This window comes from Papio anubis, chromosome 13, assembly GCF_008728515.1.
Source record: "Papio anubis isolate 15944 chromosome 13, Panubis1.0, whole genome shotgun sequence".
Lineage (NCBI taxonomy): Eukaryota > Metazoa > Chordata > Mammalia > Primates > Cercopithecidae > Papio > Papio anubis.
In genome coordinates this window covers 84,304,263-84,325,647 of record NC_044988.1, presented here as the reverse complement: position 1 = coordinate 84,325,647, position 21,385 = coordinate 84,304,263, and the positions used below count along the sequence as shown (strand labels likewise).

At 43.1% G+C, this 21,385-nt stretch overlaps 1 protein-coding gene and 1 long non-coding RNA gene across 4 annotated transcripts in view; both read left to right on the top strand.

The window, feature by feature from the left end:
- Positions 1 to 20,833, top strand: part of TNFSF8 (TNF superfamily member 8) — a 39,265-nt gene extending 18,432 nt beyond the window's left edge. The window contains exons 3-5 of one of the 3 annotated variants that reach the window (XM_009188203.4): positions 8,430 to 8,501; positions 9,994 to 10,092; positions 20,258 to 20,833. In XM_009188203.4, coding sequence (XP_009186467.1) covers positions 8,430 to 8,501; positions 9,994 to 10,092; positions 20,258 to 20,343 — 257 coding nt within the window. In that variant the 3' untranslated portion in view covers positions 20,344 to 20,833. Of the gene's footprint in view, positions 1 to 8,429; positions 8,502 to 9,993; positions 12,554 to 20,257 lie in introns of those variants that run through there. The other 2 variants (XM_003911319.5, XM_021927218.2) reach the window with 2 other exon arrangements.
- On the top strand, positions 17,509 to 20,256 carry LOC116270061. Its single transcript, XR_004177974.1, has 2 exons — positions 17,509 to 18,318; positions 18,409 to 20,256. It is a non-coding gene; the product is annotated as an uncharacterized LOC116270061 (long non-coding RNA).
- Positions 20,834 to 21,385: the final 552 nt, after the last annotated feature.

Below are 21,385 nucleotides of genomic sequence, written 5' to 3'. Positions count from 1 at the left end.
TGCTTTGATTATAGCGTTCCATGGATCAAACAAATATCTTAGGATACTTTGACTACCTTAACATTCTAACATTTGAAATTTTATAAGGTGTAGCAGGCTACCCTCCTTCCCCCTCCCCTTGCTAAAAAGAAAATGGCATTAAAGAAGATGAAGTGAGGTTGGTTCTCTAATTTTACCAAATGAACCCACCCCAAAGAAACAATAAAAGCTGTGCCTTGAAGGCGGTGACACTAAACCAAGACTAGGTCCTCACCAAGACCCAACTATCCCTCATGTCCCATGGTCACAATGCAGACAACAGCAGCCCTAGCAGAACACCACACTGGAAGCAGTCAAGAGGCAACATGCACTTTGGGAGGCCAAGGCAGGTGGATCACGAAGTCAAGAGATCGAGACCATTCTGGCCAACATGGTGAAACCCCATCTTTCACAAAAATACAAAAATTAGCTGGGCATGGTGGCACACGCCTGTAGTCCCAGCTACTCAGGAGGCTGAGGCAGGAGAATCGCTTGAACCCTGGAATCGGAGGTTGACGTGAGCCGAGATCACGCCGCTGCACTCCAGCCTGGCAACAGAGTGAGACTCTGTCTCTTCCTGACAGCTCCTTCCCCTAGAAAGACAAAAACTAGCAAGCAGAAACATTTCTGGATCTAGAATGCCCAGTTCATCTCTCTCTCTCTCTTTCTTCACAGCAAGAGAGAGTGCTTCTGCTCAGAGGGAAAACTACTTTTCAGATAAGTCACAGGTTTCAAAAGCCTATTTGCTTCTCCATTTACTTTACACTCACTCAAAATCTACTCTTAAACTCACTTTTTCTTAAAACAGAGCTAACAGGAATCAGAAATCTCTCACGAAAAGAAAAGAGAAGGAAGGAGTGAAGGAAGGGAGGGAGGAAAGAAGGAAGGAAGGAAGGAAGGAAGGAAGGAAGGAAGGAAGGAAGGAACTAGACAATGAGCCACTCAAAATAAAGTGGAATGGGATCCTGGAGAAGCCTTCAGAGTTCTAAAGCCATCTGCCCCTAATCCCCACACCCCTGCGACCAAGAGAAGAGAAGAGAGAGAAGAAGAGAGGAGGTGCAGGGGAGGGGAGAGAGCAAGAATAAAGAAAAGGAAAAAAAGAAATCACTGAGTTACATGTGAAAATTTATACTTGAATTTAGCACATATAAATCACAAGTCTTTTAATCCAGAGGAAATTTCAGAGTTCCTCACAATTCAGATAGCACTTTGGAGAAGGAGGGAGAAAAGGAAGAAAAGAAGGAGGGAGGGAGTGAAGGAAGTGAGGGAGGGAGGAAAGAAAGGAGAGGAATGGAAGGAGGGAGAGAGGGAGGGAGGAAGGGAGGGAGAAAGGGAGGGAGAAAGGGAAAGGGAGAGAAAGCAGGCCCATTCCTTGAAATGTTTTTGTTATGCATTTCATTCAAACTATCTAGACACAACATGTGTTGGCTTAAGTTTCTACATTTCAAGCAGCACAAACCATGGACTAGGGCATAGGACTCAACCATTGTTTGGTATACTTTGGGTAGTAGACACCAGGCTCATTTTTATGCATTATCTCATTTAATCCTCCCAACAACTCTCCATGATAGTTATTTTATTATTCTCACTTTTAGGAAGAAAAAAGGACAATTCAAAGAGGCTGCATGGATTTTGCAAAGCCACACAGCTAGTAATGGCAGAGGTGGAGTTTGAATCCAAGTCTGTCTAACTTTTTTTTTTTTTTTTTTTGAGATGGAGTCTTGCTCTGTCGCCCAGGCTGGAGTGCAGTGGTGCGATCTCGGCTCACTGCAAGCTCTGGCTTCCGGGTTCATGCCATTCTCCTACCTCAGCCTACCAAGTAGCTGGGACTACAGGCATCCACCACTACGCCTGGCTAATTTTTTTTTTTTTTTTTTTTTTTTTTTTTTTTTGTATTTTTAGTAGAGACAGGGTTTCACTGTGTTAGCCAGGATGGTCTCAATCTCCTGACCTCGTGATCCACCTGCCTTGGCCTCCCAAAGTGCTGGGATTACAGGTGTGAGCCACTGCGCCCGGCCAAGTCTGTCTAACTTTGTAAACTTGATTTGAACCCAAAACTAACTTTCTAAAATTGCTGCCATACTTTTGCATTTTGAACAACTAGGGAGTGTTTTTTTTTTTTAAGGTTATTAAAATGTTAGTGGATTTTATCCTATGTCTCCAGATTCAGCTTTCCCTTTAAATTATAGACTTTAAAGGTGCTTCTTACTTACCCACTGTAATGTCAATTCAACCTGTGTTTAGTATAAATGAATTCCAAGGAAATGCCCATAGAGTCAGATAGGTTTACTGACTGTTGCAGATACACTGAAACAAGTCAGGACTGAAAAGGCCTTAACATCCCAAGGAAACTAGGTGGGGTGGAGGTGGAGGAGGGAAGGCAGGATTTAAATTATTTAAATTAATTCCAACTTGATCTTAATTTTATTTACTGATCACTTCCTATGTGCTCAGTCAGCACTAAGCATGCTCATATAGGCATTCTCCAAATCCTTTTGGAAATCAGGATCACCTAGTCATCCTTTGTTTAACAAAAGGTCCGTCCTGCAGTTTATCTCTCCATTACCAGTTGGCTTAGTGATATCAAGGAAATGGTCAAAAGCCTCAATTACTTTTGTATCAACCTAATAGTTGAAATTACCCTTGCTCAGGTTAAGGACTCACTTTGAATCCAAATTTTATCCAGAGAGGAGAGACTGTCCTCTAGATGTCACTGTTGGGACTCTCCTAGATATTCTCCCTGAAGCCACAAACAAAGAAGCCAGGGCATGGCAGATGCAGAATCATTAGGATAATCCCTTTCCTTCTTGGAAGGATTAAAACATTTTTCAACAAATGTAAAGAGGATTCGGCACACATTCCTGGAAGCATCAGATAGCCTTAAACACTTAGGTACTTGATTGAGAAGCTCGCATCCGTCAGATAATGTCATGAGCTTCATTTTAATGAACATTTCATCTGCCAATTCACTCTGCTAAGTGGCATTGCTAAACTGTGCCACTATAACAACAAAGAAAAGAGGAGTAAGGCAGAAAGAATCTACTTTACTGAGTGTCTCTTCTAGCCACAGGCCACACTGATCACTTGATATCCACAGTCTCATTGCATCTTCATGACATCCATACATTTAGGTTGATTGTTTTAATTCTCACTTAATGGATATGGCAACTGAGGCTCAGTAAGGGGAAATGACAGACCCAGAGCTAAAAGCTCTGACCAGAACTCAGGTACTCTTTTTGCGATGCATCGTGTCTTCCTTGTTCTTATATCTAAGGTGCTGTACATCTGGAAGGTACCTGGCACTCAAACCACATACCATCTGGCCAGGATGGTTGGCTTGGTTTGTTTTGCTATGGTAGAGCCGTCTTGAGCATACTTGCTTCTTTACGTGCCCATGTTGTAACTTGGCAGTGTTCAGTACATGGACCTGAAGTTATCTGCTGGCATTCTCCCACAAGATGGAACCCAGGAGCTCATTAGTACTTGTTTTCTCAGCACCTCCAGCTGTCTTGTCAGTTTTCAGTTCCAGTGTCTGTAGTGGCTGCAAACCCACTTCTTCCTGCATTTAGCCCTTCCTATTCCACAGGAAGACTGAAAGTCAGAGAAGAGTTCTGGATTAGGAGTCAGAAGCCCTGTGTTCTGAAGCCAGCTCCACCATTTACCTACTGTGGGGTCTTGGGCCAGACTCTAGTCTCTCTGGGTTCAGTCTCACCACTCCTAAAACTAAGATCTCTGTTAGCATGGCATTTAATGACCCTTTCTATCCAATGTTGTGAAATCTCAAGGTGAAAGCTAGTCTTAAGGTTGCCATAATCTTGACCTTCTAGAATATGGTCCTTTCAACCGCCTCGAGCAACCTCTCTTTCTCTCTCTCTCCTCTGTGTGAAACTGGCCAGGAGGGTTTTGTTGGCACATCTTTCTCTTCACCCTCTCAAACAAAACCACAGAAAGTCCCATGATCTTCCTAGAAGAGGCTAAAGTTTGGAAAGATGATTTACAAAGCCGATGCATCTGAAGGCTTTGGTCCTCAGGGAAGTTCACGCAGTGCTAGGGTTTTCTGAAAGATAGACTGCCCTACAGAAGGAGTAAGGAGTCCTGGTCTCTGGTCATCTCTCTCACTAACTCTCTGGATGACCTAGGGCCAGCCTGCCATAGGGGCAACACTGAGGAGCACATGAGTTATGTGTTTACCAAGCCTGAATCAGGCGATCTCAGGGAACTTTCATTTCTCCAAACTATGCAAGTCCTGACAGAACCAGACTATTCATAACTTAGATTGTCCTCAGAGCTAAAATGTTCTGTTCTAGTACTGCAGGTGTCTGAAAACCTGAATGTGTGAAGACATAGTTTCCTACCTTGAGTAATGCAACATGCCCACAAAGATAGACAGGTGCAGCTGGGACTGACTCCCCATCCCAAACCTTCCCACCCCCACCACCAGCAGATCTGGCAGAGGATGGCTGAGTCTGTACAGCCTGCTGAAATAAGCTAGGTAGGCCCTTTTAGATACAAAAAAAAAAACTAGCCAGGCGAGGTGGCGGGCGCCTGTAGTCCCAGCTGCTCGGGAGGCTGAGGCAGGAGAATGGCATAAACCCGGGAGGCGGAGCTTGCAGTGAGCTGAGATCCAGCCACTGCACTCTAGCCTGGGCGACAGAGCGAGACTCCGTCTCAAAAAAAAAAAAAAAAAAAAGATAGATCGTCAAATCCACACTGCCCTTCATCTATTAGATTGGTGCAGAAGTAATTGCCGTTTTTGTTATTACTTTTAATACCAAAACCACTATTACTTTTGCACAAACCTAATAGGGACACTGGAGCCCAGAGAGGAGACATCCCAGAATTCTAACTCCTAGGTCATCAGCTGAGCTGTGTCTTGCACAGTTCTCATTTCCCCCACTCTGATGCTCTGTTCTTCAAACTAAACCTCTCCAGACATCACTTTTTGCTCCCTCTGCTCCCAGTCTTCAGAATTCCAGGGACATTGCAGGATTTCAGCTGCATGTAATGCCACCATTTATAAGTCACATTTTTCAGTCTTCATAACCAAAAAAGAAAGTTACATCATAGACTCACAGGGTGATGAGAAGACTCAGGCCACATGGCTGATGACCCGTGAAATGTTCATCTAGCTCTTGACAAGAGCCTCATGACCTCCAAAGCAGCCTACCTCTTTTTTGAGTAGCACTGACTGGTCAACTCTGTGAGCTGCTGGCACTGTGACTCACAATGTGACGTAGGTGTTTTTGGTGTAGGTCTTTCCATTGCTGCATCTGAGAAATGGGGATTAGCAGTGTTAGCTGTTAGCTGAGGGCTTCATCTCCTTCCTCTTCCACTTGGAGGTTTAGTGCTTGGGCCCCGCGGCGTGCCGACAGCTTCTTCAAGCATTAAAGGACAGAGGCTGTGCCGTCTTCTGGGGTCTTCTCCAAATTTAACAGCCCATTCCCTCAATAGCTCCTCTAGCTTCCTGCTTTTAGCTCCTTTCTGAACCAGCTCTGGCAACATCATTCCTAAAAGGGGCTGCCTGTGTTTTTCCCTTTAGCTAGAAACCATCTAAATGATTTTTAAAGAAAAACTAAAATATACCATGCCATTTGACTTCAGGAAATGCAAATGTTTCAAAATAAGGTGCTTTTTATTCTTTTTTTTTTTTTTCCATCCTCGGGTTTCTCAGAATTACAACTGAGGTCACCCCACTAAACATTTGAAGACCAAAGGGGAAAAAAACAACAAAAGAACCAGAATGTGTGACAGGCAAGCCTGGGCTTGCACTTCTCCAGCCACCTGTTTACAGCTCACCTGCCATAAGGAGTAAGGGGCACAGTGTGAGGGGGCCTTCGGCCAATGAACAGAGCCTGTTCTTGATGTTATGTGCTGGCCTCAGCCCAAGGCATGAGTCTTATCTTCCCATCTAATCTAGCCTGACCTGCAAAGCCAGTGGGAAAATGAGGCCCCGTGTTATTCTAGCCCTCAAGCAAAAGGCAAGTCAAGCATCCTGGTTCACCTGCCTGTTGCCCTAAGTACTTACTCGGTATCCACAGAGGGAAACAAGAAAGATGAACTAGGTGATTCAATTCAACAAACATTTACAGAGCATCTGCTAGGCTGGGCAGTGTGGGTTTATAAACAGAAGTCTCTGCCCTGAGGGTTCACTGTCTAATAGAAGAGGCAAATAGGCAAAGGGAAGTATCCTAGAGGAGTTGACTGCTAGGCTGTGTTTCAAACGAGGAATAACTTGTCTGGTGAAGGAGGCAGTCCAGGTAGAGAGCCCAGCAGGTGCCAAGGTGTAATGATAAATCAACATACCTAAGTGGTATGTTTAGGGGGACTGCAAAGCCCCAAACTCCAGGACAGCGGTCAGGAATCCACTCAGGCAGTGGTCAGGCAGCCTGAGTTTGGATCTCTACTCCACCCCTGACTACCTGTGTGAATGTGAACAAGTCACTTAACCTTTAAAAGAGTCCATTTCCTTATGTACACGATAGAATTAATTATGGTATCTCTCTCATGGTGTGGTTGTGAGAATTAAATGAAATAACGCATGCTTAGCAGAGTACCTGGAAAATGGCTGTCACTCAACATGCATTAGTTATGATCATTCATATTATTATCACTGCTCCTCCTCATTATTATTACTATTGGAACATAAAGGGAAAGGGGAGGAGGGAAGGTGAGGGGTGAGACCAGAGAGTTTAGTAGGTTCAGAGTGAGGGACCATGAAAGCCATGCTGAGGAATTTGGGCCTGATCCTGCAGGCAAAAGGAGTCAGAAAGGGCTTCCATGCAAACAGACTCAGCCAGATCTGTCTCCCTGACTTAATGTTCTACAGCTTAGAGTAGGAGGTTAGGCCAGGAGGACTCTCTAACCATAGTCACAATCCATTAGGAGCATAAGCAGCCATCAGTGTTGGGGTTCTGACTACACACCCCAAGAGCATGGGCTGTGGGCTACAACAGGCAGGACCAGAGCACTGATCAGAGGATGCATGAGGATGAAACCAAGAGAATGACAGCTGACCCACTGGCCCTCACCACCAAGAGAGCTTTGGACCAGAAGCTCTATGTGGATGCAGCAGATAAGGAGGAAAACTGCCCCTGCTTCTGCCGGGGATGCCTCTCGCAGTGAGCTTGTTCAGACAGCAGAGGGAACTCTTCATTTAACTTTGAACCACTCCAAAGCCCCCATCTATGAAAGTGGCCAGGAGGGACTTTCTCAGGGCTGGGCAGAGATTGCAATGGGAGAGGTTGTGAGCCCAGCAGGTACTACTTGACAATGTAGTGAGCAAACATCCCAGGGTGTGGCTGCTCCGTTGAATGGGCCTTTGGTTGCCTAGTCTCTAATGGATGGACTGAATGGTCATCTCTGATGACATCTTTGAAAAGATGTCCATGTCAGGTCAAAGATTGCCCAGTTTTACACTTGGTGAAACCAAGGATCAAAGAAGAGATTCACTCTGAATAAGTTGAATTCAAGAGTCATTGCAGGAAATGTATAATTTGAATCTTTGCATACAAAATATTAAGTAGTTACTATGATTTTAAAAAAGCTAAGCCACCATCACTAGTGAATATATGAAAAATATTTTTATTTCTTAAATACAATAATAAATAATAACATAATATTATATTTGCCTCTGCCAAGGAAGCTCCAAATAGTAGGACTTCTGCTAAGATTTATTTAACCCTGTGTCCTCTTAAAATTGAACACCAAGATGTTTTTATCTTTGTTGTCTAGCAAAATAGCCTAGAACAGGAAACCTGGCCTCTGGAATTAGCCATGGGCAATTCCAGCATTTACACAAACTTGCCTGAACTTAAGTGATGGTATTGACCATCTCTTGGCATCAAAGTTAACCCTGTAGGATTAGTCTGAGAACTAGATTAGCTGATACATTACCCAACTGTAAAAGTACCCAGACTAGTTTCTGGCGTGTGGTGGGTAAGTTGACAGTATTTACTATCAGTATTATCATTCTCACTGCCACTGCCTGGCACAGCGCCATGAAACAATGTATTTCACCTGCCTGGTCCCCAGATTTTTTTCCCATCTGTAAAAGGGACTTAATAATACCCCTGTCATAGAGTTGCTGCAAAGATTAAGGAGATGAAATACGTATAGTGGCAAAAAATGGCACCTGACACATTGTAGGAATGGATGTCATATTTGTTTCCTTCCCCGATGTCCACAGTCTTCCATAAAAGCCCAAGTGGTAGCAATCAATAAAAAAGAATTTAAAAAATTAAAATCCTAAAATACCTGATGGCAAAATGAGAAATAAAGAGCATTTCTCCTTATTCTCAAAATGGAAAACAGAATGGTAATTGTCTCCATCAAAGGGTCATAGAAAAAGATCTGGTATCTCCAGATCCCAGAGCAGCAAAAGACATTTTAATATATCATCTCCTTATTTTTAGGAAATTGCTCAGAAGACCTCTTATGTATCCTGAAAAGGGCTCCATTCAAGAAGTCATGGGCCTACCTCCAAGGTCAGTAGCCAAACCCGGGAAACCTAAACATATGAAAACCACTTCTGTGGCTTTTCAGCAACGGAAGTCACAATTAGAGTCCCATGGTCAAATGTGACCTGCAGATGTGTACTGTTTAGTCTGCAGGATATTTTTTTGTAATTTGAATTTGAATGTCTTAGCGGGGAGAGTGTTATTCTCCAAAGCCACAAGTCTTCTCTTTCCTCGCCCCATTCACTCCTTTATGTTGCCTACCTGGCCTCTGTGGGCATTCATGGTCCCCACCATCACTGCCACCACCAGCCCCACCCCTCACCCCTCACCCCTTCTTATTTAGCTACCTACCAGTTTCAGCAGAGTACACAGTCCTTTTCCTAATGCAAGGGAGACAGGCACTTAATCTCTGCCTCTATGAAGTTATTCACAAGGGAACCATAAAATTGCCTTGTCTGCAGATTGACAGCTTAATGAACATGTCAGCACAGGGCCAATTTGCATATTGCAGTGTGCTTCAGGTAAGAGATCCCTTACAAATGAAGCAATAAGAGGCACTTTAGACTGCAGGATGAGAGAGAGATGGCCAAGATTCTCTGAATAGCCATCCTGCTCATTTTAAAAATTCAATTTTGCAGTTAGATTAGTTCTCACTCTTCAGTTGAATTGCAACAAGGTTTAAAGGGAAAGCATGGAAGCAATTAAAACTAGCATGCCAGCTTCCCGGCCCTGAAAGTCACCCTTACCAGTCAGTGCTAATTTTCATGTGTTAGGACTTAGAGACTCACCCTCCAACACAAACTTGTCAGTTTAGAGGGTCTGCTAATTCTCTGCTTTTCAATAAATCTCAGATGGCAAGAGCCCCTTAATAGGCACATGGGGGACCTACACGATTATTTTTGGCTGCTCTTTGAAGGAAAGAAGGCATTCAAAAATTCAGACAATGAACCATTAGAGGATACATCTTAATGTGAAAATTCATGGCGATTCTCCTGGAAATCTTCATACCTAAATTAGTTATTAACTGAATAATATTATTGAATGTCCTACCTTGCACTTTCTACAATGCCTATCAAACTCAATATTATTGAATTTCGTATCTCTGATACCTTCTTCAATGCCCATTCATGATAAATGAACAGGATAGTTCTGACTTTGTGGAGAAGAGAGTCCAGGAGCTTATAGTCTGAAAAGGGAAAGATCATCATCATCATCATAGAATAGTATAATATGATAATGATTCCGTGGAAAACCATTCTATAGGAGGTAGAAGTAAAGTATCATGTGTGTTCTGACCCTCCAGCTTTGAGTGTTGAAGAAAAGGAAGTGGGGTGGTTTTATACCTGTGCCTTGAGTAATAAGTAGACTCTAGAGGGAGTAACATGGAAGATATTCAGATGATTGGAGCATTACAGAAAACATGGGTCTTGAATGGGAAACTTTGAATAAAGACTTAGAGTTTTGCAATGCATACCTACAATCTTCTCAATAATTCTGTTTTCTGTACTTCTCTTTCTAGTGGCAAAGCATCTAAACAAAACCAAATTGTCTTGGAACAAAGATGGCATTCTCCATGGAGTCAGATATCAGGATGGGAATCTGGTGATCCAGTTCCCTGGTTTGTACTTCATCATTTGCCAACTGCAGTTTCTCGTACAATGCCCAAATAATTCTGTCGATCTGAAGTTGGAGCTTCTCATCAACAAGCATATCAAAAAACAGGCCCTGGTGACAGTGTGTGAGTCTGGAATGCAAACCAAACATGTGTACCAGAATCTCTCTCAATTCTTGCTGGATTACCTGCAGGTCAACACCACCGTATCAGTCAATGTGGATACATTCCAGTACATAGATACAAGCACCTTTCCTCTTGAGAATGTGTTGTCCGTGTTCTTATACAGTAATTCAGACTGAACAGTTTCTCTTGGCCTTCAGGAAGAAAGCGCCTCTCTACCATACAGTATTTCATCCCTCCAAACACTTGGGCAAAAAGAAAACTTTAGACCAAGACAAACTGCACAGGGTATTAAATAGTATACCTTGCCTTCTGTCTCTTGGAAAGATATAGCTCCAGGGTTAAAAAGAGAGTTCTGAGTGAAGTATCTTTCAGATAGCAGGCAGGGAAGCAATGTAGTGTGGTGGGCAGAGCCCCACATGGGAATCAGAAGGGATGAATGGATGTCCCAGCCCAACCACTAATTCACTGTATGGTCTTGATCTATTTCTTCTGTTTTGAGAGCCTCCAGATAAAATGGGGCTCCAGTATCAGAGCAGCTAGCAACTCTGCCCTAATGGGAAATGAAGGGGAGCTGGGTGTGAGTGTTTACACTGTGCCCTTCATGGGATACTTCTTTTATCTGCAGATGGCCTAATGCTTAGTTGTCCAAGTTGCGATCAAGGACTCTTTCACACAGGAAACTTCCCTATACTGGCAGATACCCTTGTGACTGAACCATGCCCAGTTTATGCCTATCTGACTATCACTTTGGCACTGGGAAGCTGACCTTGTGCTCCACATGACCCTGCCCCTAGGAACCCCCAGGGAAAACCAGGCCTGGGACAGCCCCCCATTCCTGAGATGGAAAGCACAAATTTAATACACCACCACAATGGAAAACAAGTTTGAAGACTTTTACTTACAGTTCCTGGACAGAAAGGGCATAATGAGTCTGAAGGGCAGTCCTCCTTCTCTGGGTTACATGAGACAGGAATGAGAAGTCAGAGAGAGAGAGCAAGGGAGTTAACAATGTAGGTAAATAAATAGGGTGTGGTCACTCTCAATTCACTGGCAAATGCCTGAATGGTCTGAAGGAAGTAACAGAAAAGTGGGGAATCCAGTCTGCTAGGGAGGAGAGATGCCTCTAGGTTCTTGTCTTGGCTAGAGGTCTGGTATAGAACTGGAAACCCATATCAAGGGTGACTAAGCCCAGCTTCTGGTATGAGAAAATTAAACTTGTATACAAAATGGTTGCCAAGGCAACAAAAATTATAAGAATTCACTATACCTTCCCCTCCCTGGAACTCAGGATCCAAGTCTAGAAAATGAAAGGACTGGGTTTGAATTGCTTCAAAACCTCTTCCATCTCAGAAGAGCAGCCCCTGGGAACTGAGATTCGGACACAATTTTGGAAGCTCTTCAACCAAAATAAGGCCACCCTACCCCAGTATACAATTGAAGACACTAGTAGCACCTGACTGCATCTCATCTCAGCAAAGCCAGAATATGGGAACAAAGTTCAGGGTGCCCTGCTGAATGGTGTCAACAGCAGGATCTCAAGGATGTAATGGAAAGAACTACCATGCTGACCATCCAGAATCTAAGACACCATCTGGGTGTTTGGGAAACCATCTGACGAGGCCTGACTCTCTTCCAGTTAGGTTGACAATAATTGAGCAGCAGGCATTTTTCATTTCCGGTCAGGATAGCGTTGTGCCTTTAGCAAACAATCAGTGTGCAACAGTGATGTGGTCATCTAGCCGGGGAATGGCTGCTGCATCTCCTGCAAATTATATTCCTGCTTCAAACACCTCTCAGAAAACCAGTTTCGTGAGGGTTTTTAAATCCCCACAAAGTTGTTGACAGACACTGATGACCCTGGAAGTGGGGAGGAGGACTTCTGAGAAACAGCAACCTCTCTCCTGATTGGGGTAGCCATGAGATTTCTCTAGCTATATCCCACTTGGCATCTGTACATCATCTTTGGAGGAGCATCTTATTCATGGAAGGACCTTGACAAGCCGTTTGAGATGGAATGTAGGCCCTGAGGTTATGCTTCAGTAAAAAAAAAAAAGATGGAAGCTTCCCTGCTATACTAAAACATGGAGCAAAATTCGCATTTTTCTCCAGAAGGAGAGAAAAGGAGTAGGACTCCAGCAAAGTTTGTCAGAAGAAAAGCTAGAAAAGATTTACAAGAAAGAAAGAAAGAACAAATCAGCAGCGGTGTTATGGATGACAGGGACTTGAGAGAACAAAAATGGCTAAGGGAAAAATGTAAGTCATCTGCTGAGCAGTGTGCTATGTCAACCTCCTCCTAGGTCTCCTCTTTGAAATATTCAGTAAAGTCTACATTTCTCTTTAAGTCTTTCTGTGAGTAGATTCTTTGGGAGAAGCAGGCATTGGAAGAGGTGCTGAATTCAGCAAGCCAAGTGGTCTGTGGTAAAAAACAGACATTGAGACTCAAAGCTAAGAAAAACAGGGAAACGGCTGGCATTTAAGTTACACACTAACTGCGTAGGACAAGTGAATCTTGCTTAAACAACTCATGCATTCTTGAAAAGGTATATGCAACCCAACTGTGTGTTAACGAAGCAAATTTTCTGCCATCTCACATTCTAACTCGAGAAAGATTGCATTTTCATTTTTCACCAACTGTTCTCTAAGCAGAGGTCCCTGACTTTTGCACTGTGAGTGGTTTCTAATCGCAGTCTCTGTCAAGCAATGCTTAGAAAGCCAACACCTAAAGACACAAGGGGTACATCATTTAAATGAATAATGTAACCAAACAAACAAAAAAAAGAGAATAATCATTCATAAATCAACTGATAGATATGTAGGAAGTGGGCAACCCAGGAAGTTTAAAACTAGATCTGTTAGTCTTGAGGGTTAACCAGCCCCTGGGAATGTTATGAGCAAATGATACTCTGCGAGTAAAATGATATCTATGCAAGTAAAATAAATAATTTATTTAACTGGGAACCCAGGCTACCTAACACATATGCCTCTTTGGTAAAAACTCAACTTGAGCTCCTTCCCTTCCTCCTACCCTCTGAACCCCACCTCCTCACCACACACAGACATTCAGTGTACTTGCAGAACTTGTAGAGGAAGATGGTGAGTGAGCTGATAAAAAAATAACAAGTCAATGTAGATTCATCCAAACTGGAGTGCAGTGGTGCGATCTCGGCTCTCTGCAGCTTCCTCTTCTTGGGTTCAAGTGATCCTCCTACCGCAGCCTCCTGAGTAGCTGGGACTATAGGCACACACCACCACGCCTAGCTGATTTTTGCATTTTTAGTAGAGACAGGTTTTCACCATGTTGGTCAGGCTGATCTCGAACTCCTGACCTCAAGCAATCTGCCCACCCTGGCCTTTCAAAGTGCTGGGATTACAGGCGTGAGCTACCACACCTGGCCTCTAACCCTTTTCTGAATCATATATTGACCATGTATTGAGTCTATAGAGGATAGAGACCACCTGTGTCTCACACTCAAATCACCATCCTGGAGTCACCAGGGTGAGAGCAGGGAAGAGCAGAGGAAACCTCTGAATGTGGGGGACTGTCCAATGTAAGGCTGGAAAGACGTGACCTGAGGTTTTGCAGAAAGGCTACAGGAGGCCCTATCAAGGCTGGTGGGAAATAATGGAGATTGGCATAGGAGACTGGGCTCAAATACCAGCTCTCTCACTAACCACACTCGAGGACTTCACAAGTGTCTGCTCCCTGCTGGGCTTCCATCCAATGGGACTTCCATCAAGTCTGGCAGATCTCTCAGGAGTGTTCTAGAGATGATACAGGCTGACTTCTCCATCCTTTTAATTTAAGGGGTTTGTCCCTTCCATCCCAGAGTAAGTGGTATTCCTGGGATTGTGGGAGGCTCCCTTGTTCAGCAGATTCTGCCAGCTTCCCTCAGCACTTCCTCCTTTAGTACTTGTTCACATCGAAACCTCTTAGGGCACTAGGCTATTCTCTGAGCCATCCTTTATGTGACTGGGGATTCTGAGAAGGAATTAGATAGTAGAGTTATGGTAGAGTAACTGCTATATATTTAATTGTTTGAATATACCATAGTTTGTCCATTCTTCTATGCTAGAACATTTAATTTGCTTTTAGGTTTTTGCTGTTACACACAAAGCTACAATAAGCACATCTTCTTCTTGCACACCTCCCACCCCTGGCTGCCATTTTTCTATACAGCAAAAATATTCTTGGAAAATTATAAATGGTGTCACAAAGACACTGAGTTAACCATGGCTTGTGACGGTTTAGACCCCTCTATGATCAGAGCTCATGACCTGGAGCTTAGTCTCTGGAATATGAATGGCTCCTTCCATCCTTTCTAAGTACTTCTCTGCTCTGTACATTCATTCAACACACATGTCCCAAGTGCCAGTGAGTGTCAGGTCAGTTTACAACCCAACGTGGTGTGTGCTACAGCTCTGCCAAGCCACTGCAAAATCAGCCCTTATTAGCATGGGTTTGAAATATGCCTTTCAGTGCACTCTGGGGCATCCCTGGATCTAGCTCTCTTCCTGGAGAGTAAACAAACACCAGAAAGCATGAAGGACAAGCACAGCTCCAGAAGATTTCTCCCCCAAGATCAAATGTCCATATTCCTCATGGGCTCCTCTCACAGTTCTCTCCTGAAACTCTGCAATGGAAGATTGTCACTCAATGTCTAGTATAATGACTTCCCAGGTTTTTTTTCTACCATGACCCAGAAGAAATGTCATGTTGCCAACAAGGACTAAGGAAAAAAAAAAAAAAGAAAAAACTTACTGTAACCATCTAAATTGATTTTATGATGCTCTCTTAAGTTACAACCCTCAGTTTCCAAAACACTGTTCTAGTGTGCCTTCTCCTGCTCCACATGTTGGAATGCTAAAAATATACTTTCCTTATTCTTTTGCAGCTCGGGCTCTAGTACTATTTAGTCTGAAATGGACAGAATTTTGGAATGTTTGTCCATCCAGCCAGCAAGCACATCTGTGAAAGTGATTGGTTTTTCTGCAGCTTCATTTGCAGAGGTTTTAATGTTCAAATACGAGCTTAGTAGTTGGGGTGAGCCTAGGTGGTGGGGGAGAAGCATCCATTCTGCTAATGTAGTCTGTTGCAGATGTGCACTGGTTCTGGAGCCTGGCAACAGTAGCAGCTTCCTGATTGTAGTGGTTTCCTGTTGGCGGCAGCAGTTTTGTGGTTCTAGAGGGGCAAACTTCCTGATTGCAAGATTATTGAAGAGACAGCAGCTACTATAGCAGCCCAGTTCCTAGGTGTCACATTATAGGTTGCTCCTAAAAGCTCAATCTCGATTCTGTTTCCTCAGACCTCCTGACAAGTCTACAAGCCATTTACTATCCTGTGATAAACCCCTTCCTGCCAAACAAGCTAAAGTGAAGTCTCTTCTCTGCAATTGATTTCTCATGAATACAATAACAACATGTACAAACTGACCTCACCATTATGTACAAACCAACCCCACCATACTCATCCTGAACTTAACACTATTGCTACATTCCAAATATCAAGGACTATCTCAGTCTGTGAAGATCCTTCTTCTCATGTCCTACTCAATTAACATCCAACTAATTCCTCCAGTTTCCTAGTTCCAGCCACTACTCTGGATACCTCCTAAGCCACAGCATTGCCTCCAGTCTTACTCCTTAAAAATCCCATCTCCAGACAGCAATAGTATCTCCCCATTGTTCTTGGAATTGATAGTGATAATGACCATTTATCAAGCTCTTACATGTTATGACTTTTCCTGCACTCACTTATTTAATCTTCAAAGCAACCCAATGAAATAGGCATCATTGAGCCGGGCGCAGTGGCTCACACCTGTAATTCCAGCACTTTGGGAGGCCGTGGCGGGCGGATCATGAGGTCAGGAGTTTAAGACGAGTCTGGCCAAAATAGTGAAACCCCATCTCTACTAAAAATACAAAAAATTAGCTGAGCGTGGTGGTATGTGCCTGTAATCCCAGCTACTCGGGAGGCTGAGGCAGGAGAATCGCATGAACCCAGGAGGCGGAGGTTGCAGTGAGCCGAGATCATGTCACTGCCCTCCAGCCTAGGCAACAGAACAAGACTCCGTCTCAAAAGAAAAAGAAAAAGAAAAAAAGAAATAGGCATCATTATCCCCATTCTTCATATAAGGACATTGAGAGTCTGAGACATTGAGGAGCATGGCCAATGTCCCACAGCCAGTGGATGGTAGAGTTAGGATTTAAGACCGAGTTTGCCTAACTCCACACCCCATGCTCCAGTCACTATGAACATAGCCTTCCTAAACCCTAAGCTCTTTCTGCCAGGCCTCTCCCTATCTATCTCCTGAATGTCACTCTAGTTTTGTGCTCAGCCCCACCTCCTTGTGCTCTATTATCAAGTCACATTGCACTCCTTCCAGTTCCTCCAATCTTCCATGCTCTGCCTGGCCACCAGAAGCTTGCAGATAATTTTTCTTCTTCCTAGGATACTGCCTGATTAACTCCTATCATTGTTCTGATTTCCATTTCAATGTCACCTCGTCAGAGAAGTCTTCCTGACTCTGCCAGCTTCACCTAATGCCTTGCTGTCTCCTTCCATATTTCCCCATCCTTAATTGCATGACACTTTGCCCTTCACCCCTGGTTCTTTCTATCATTCCTCTCCAACATTCAAATTCCCAGAATGCAGGAACCCTATCAATCTTATTCAGCACTGGGTACTCACAGCCCAGCCCAATTCCTAGGACATAGTAGATGGCCATTCAATAAATATTTCTTAAATGAATTATCAAAGAAAACCACTTTCAACGTAAGTCCATTTTAAGGAAAAGATATCAAATAAGCCATACCAAAAAAAAAAGAAAAAACAGATATTTTCAAAAGCCCCTATTTTTCTTAGAAATAATTTTCAGGCTGGGGATGGTGGCTCATGCCTGCAATCCTAGCACTTTGGGAGGCCGAGGCAGGTGGATCACTTGAGGTCAGGAGTTCAAGACCAGCCTGACCAACATGGAGAAACCCCGTCTCTACTAAAAATACAAAATTAGCCAGGCATGGTGGCACATGCCTCTAATCCCAGCTACTTGGGAGACTGAGACAGGAGACTTGCTTGAACCCAGGAGGAGGAGGCCACAGTGAGCCGAGATTGCGTCACTGCAACTCCGATCTGGGCAACAAGAGTGAAAAACTCCATCTCAAAAAAAAAGAAAGAGAGAGAAAGAGAGAGAGAAAAAGAAAGAAAGAGAGAAAGAAAGAAAGAGAAAGAAAGAAAGAAAGAAAGAAAGAAAGAAAGAAAGAAAGAAAGAGAGAGAGAGAGAGAAGAAGGAAGGAAGGAAGGGAGGGAGGGAGGGAGGCAGGGAGGGAAGGAAGGAAAGAAGAAAAAGAAAGAAAGAATTTTCAGCACTCAGGAGATAAGAATGCCTATTAGAGAAAGGTGAAATTTTTAGAAAGCAGAATCTACCTGCGCCATCGGAGAACACGGAAGGAAAAAAAATTTTCTGAGCAAACTGTGGTATATTTGCTGTAGAATCCATTTCCCTTCCTACCTCTGAGATATCTATATGCTATTCTAGTCATTTTGTTGTTAGAAATAGTGAGATTAACCTTAGAAAGTTTTTTAAGTTTTATTTTATTTTTGATTGACACAAAAATAGTGTACATATTTAGGTAGCACAATATGATATTTCAATTCATGTATACATTGTGCAATAGTGAATATATCCCTTACTTTATTGAACATATCCCTTACTTTAAACAGTTATTTCTTTGAGGTGAGAACATTCAAAATCCTCTCTTCTAGATATTTTGAAATACACCAGAAAGTTTAAAACAAACCTTGGTATACCTGAGAATCCTGAAATCCCAGGCTACTTCCTAGAGCAATTAAATTAGAATCTCTGGATTTAGAACTCAGGTATCAGGATTATTTTGAGCTCCCAAACTTAAGCCAAGTATAAGAGTCAGTGGTTTAAATCTTTGCTGTCTAAGTTATGTCCTGGTGCCTGGTATCACCAGAGAGCTTGTTAAAAATGCAGGCATCTCATACATACCTAAAAACTGGAACAGAATCTGCATTTTAATATGATCCAAGAGATTCAGGTGCACCTTACAATCTGAAGAACACTAGTTGGATGACTTTTTCTGGTAAGTGGAGAAGATTGCTGATAATCTGGTATGTTTCTCTGTTTCCCCAAGTGGACTTTCACGAATTCATCTTGTCTTCCTTGTCTGCAGCTTATGCGAACGTGAGGGTCTAAACACCAAAAAACCGTCAAGTCAACATGATGGTATTCATTTGTAATGATCACCAGTGAATTTTTAACAACTGCTTGTGGTTCAGCTCTCTCCCTTGGGAATATTGGGCAAGCACTAGGAATATTCTGGACAATATGTTGAAAGCTTTGGATGCAGTTTAGAAACTTCTATGGGGACTGTACTTTCCCTATAGCCAAGGAAAGAGGAAAAAGCAAGTCTGAGGGTGGCAGATGGGAAAGAACAGTGGCCTTGGCAGTTGGAAACCAATTTGAATCTGAGCTCAAGCAATTACTAACTCTATGACCTTGGCAAGTCACAGGGACTTTCTAAACTTAAATTTTCTCAGCTGCACAATGGGATGCATAATCCTTCCCAAAACTGTTGGGAGAACAAACACATAGAATAAGCTTGGAAAGTGTTTAACTCTTGGGGTATTTTATCATATTCAGTATCTGTGAAGGAGTTAGACCTTGGAGAGAGGAGTAGGAAAAAATGAGTCAATGCAAGTTTGAGAAAAGTGAAACTTCCTCAAATTCATTGAAGCCTATTCCCAACTGCATTCAGAAAAGCCAGTCATTGGATCAACAAAGGTCTCTATGAGGCCAACTCTCAAAGGATGTTTTCATCCTGCAGGGAAAACTGGACTAGATAACCAACTGACTGTTTGGGAGATGCAGTATCGGGGTCCTGTCCCCGTGCCTCTCTAGAAGCAGCACTGATTGCTCTGACAATGAACACTTTTCCCACTTAGAAATGAGCACTTAGAAGACAAGAAGAATCCATCTCCAAATCCCAGCACCCAGATCAGTGTCCTACACACACAGTGAAGAACTGTGTGTGTCGAGAACATGCTGATTTCAAGGCTGATCCTCCTTCACAACCAGGAGACTCCAAGCAAAAACCAGCTGAAGTATTTCATCATTTCATTTCCATTGCTAGCAACGCAGATGACCTAATCTCCTTGACATTCTGACTATGCCTTCCATTCTCACAATGAGTCTCATTTTACCAGCTGGCCGGATGCAGTCAGCATACGCCACAGTACTCAAGGGAAGAAAGGCCACAATCCATCACAGGATCAATACAATGGGATGAGTAAACAGCAAGAAAACACTGAAGGAGGTTTCATTTCTACCACCAACATTACATTCATACACTCACACAGTCCTCAATTGCATCTGGTCTTTTCATTCTCCTCATGATGTGTGTACTGAAACCGCTTTATATTACGTAAATAGATATAATTACTAACACTTACTGAATGCTCGCTCACCAGGTTTCAGGTGCCACATGGAAGTCTTCAAATACTGTAGTCTACTTTACTTCATCCTGACCCTTATGAGATAGAGATGAACATTCCCATGTTGCAGATGAGGAAACAGAGGCTCGAAGAAATGCTTAAGTATCTCTAAGTTTCAGCAGCTCATGAGCTGAAGAGCTAAGATGTAACCACTGCAGTCTGGCTCCAGAGCTATATTTCTAACCACACTACACTGCACTACCCTGAGGCTACTTCACACTACTTCAGTCCCTGCTGATTCCTTTGTCCACAAGGTCCTTGGCCTTCATTCACAGCTCGTTAATTTGACCTCATTCATAAAATCTCAACTCAGACATTATTGCTCAAGAACCACTCCCAGACTGAATTAGACATCCACCCTGGACCTTGATATTCTCCTTCTGTCTAAAAACCTATTACACTGACTATGATGGCACGATTGTATGTTTGCCTCCCTGCTAGACTGTGGGCTTCTGAGTAAGAACAATGTCAAAATGTGTTACACCTCTCCTGCCGGTATCTAAAAAGTAAAGTTATTCTTTCTTCCAGATTATTGTGGCATGATCCTCCACCATTCACACTCTACCCTGGCCTCTGGGAAGGGACACTGCTGCCTTGAGACTCTACAACCCTGAACCTTGATGCTGGTTGCTGCAGACACGAACTGCTTCTACCCTGGGTCACTGTCACTGCTAAGTGGAAAGTCATGAACTTGATGGTACCAGTCACTCTGGGCCTAAACCGACATAGCCAGGAAACAAACAGAATCATCTGGACCTGTCCATGATTTGAAATTGTGGCCCAACACTTCCTGGCCCCAGAGAGAGAAGTCTGACCACCCACTACTCAAAGTGCCAACTCATTTCCTTCCCAGAATTAATCACTTCCCAAAATGTGTGACTGTGTGAACATCTATTCCCTTCAGGGGAAAACCCCACTCCCACCTCTCAGGCTGTCATCTTACCCTATGACCCCAACCTGACAATTATGCAACAGCCCCGTATTGGTACCTTTTCCAAAGTTTAGGTGACTCATTCTCATCTACAATCACTTTGTTGTTCTAGGAAAGTTTTTGACACAGCAGGCATTTGGTATATATTTCTTGATTAAATGAAAGGTTAAATGAATACCATCTTAGATGTCTGCATAGTGCTTTAAAGTTTACACCACTATTCTGTCAAATAGTACAAGAGAGAACTAAGCTGTGCACTCAACTGGGAAGAAGCAGAACTGAGAGCGGGAGCCCCTGCTATTCTGATTTCTTGTCTAGAACTACACTATATTCTCAGATCACTAAACTACAACCTCAGGGGACTCTGCATACTTTTTAAATAAAGTTTTATTGGAACACAGCCACATTAATTCATTTATGTACAGTCTATGGCTGGTTTTATGCTATAATGGCAGAGTTGAGTAACTGCCCCAGAATCCAGGAGCTGTTTACATAAAATGTCTGATGGACCTACTATATATTGCTGGTGACTCCAGGTATGTTTAGACATACACACTTACAACACACACTCACACACACACACATCATAAATTCTCCCACAAAAAGAACCATATGATCACTGTCTCTATCTGAACTTTTCAATATTGTCAGCTGTGAGAGGGGAGTACAAACTTTGTTGGAATCATGTATAGAACATGCCTCTGAGTGCTAAGAGATTCCATGGG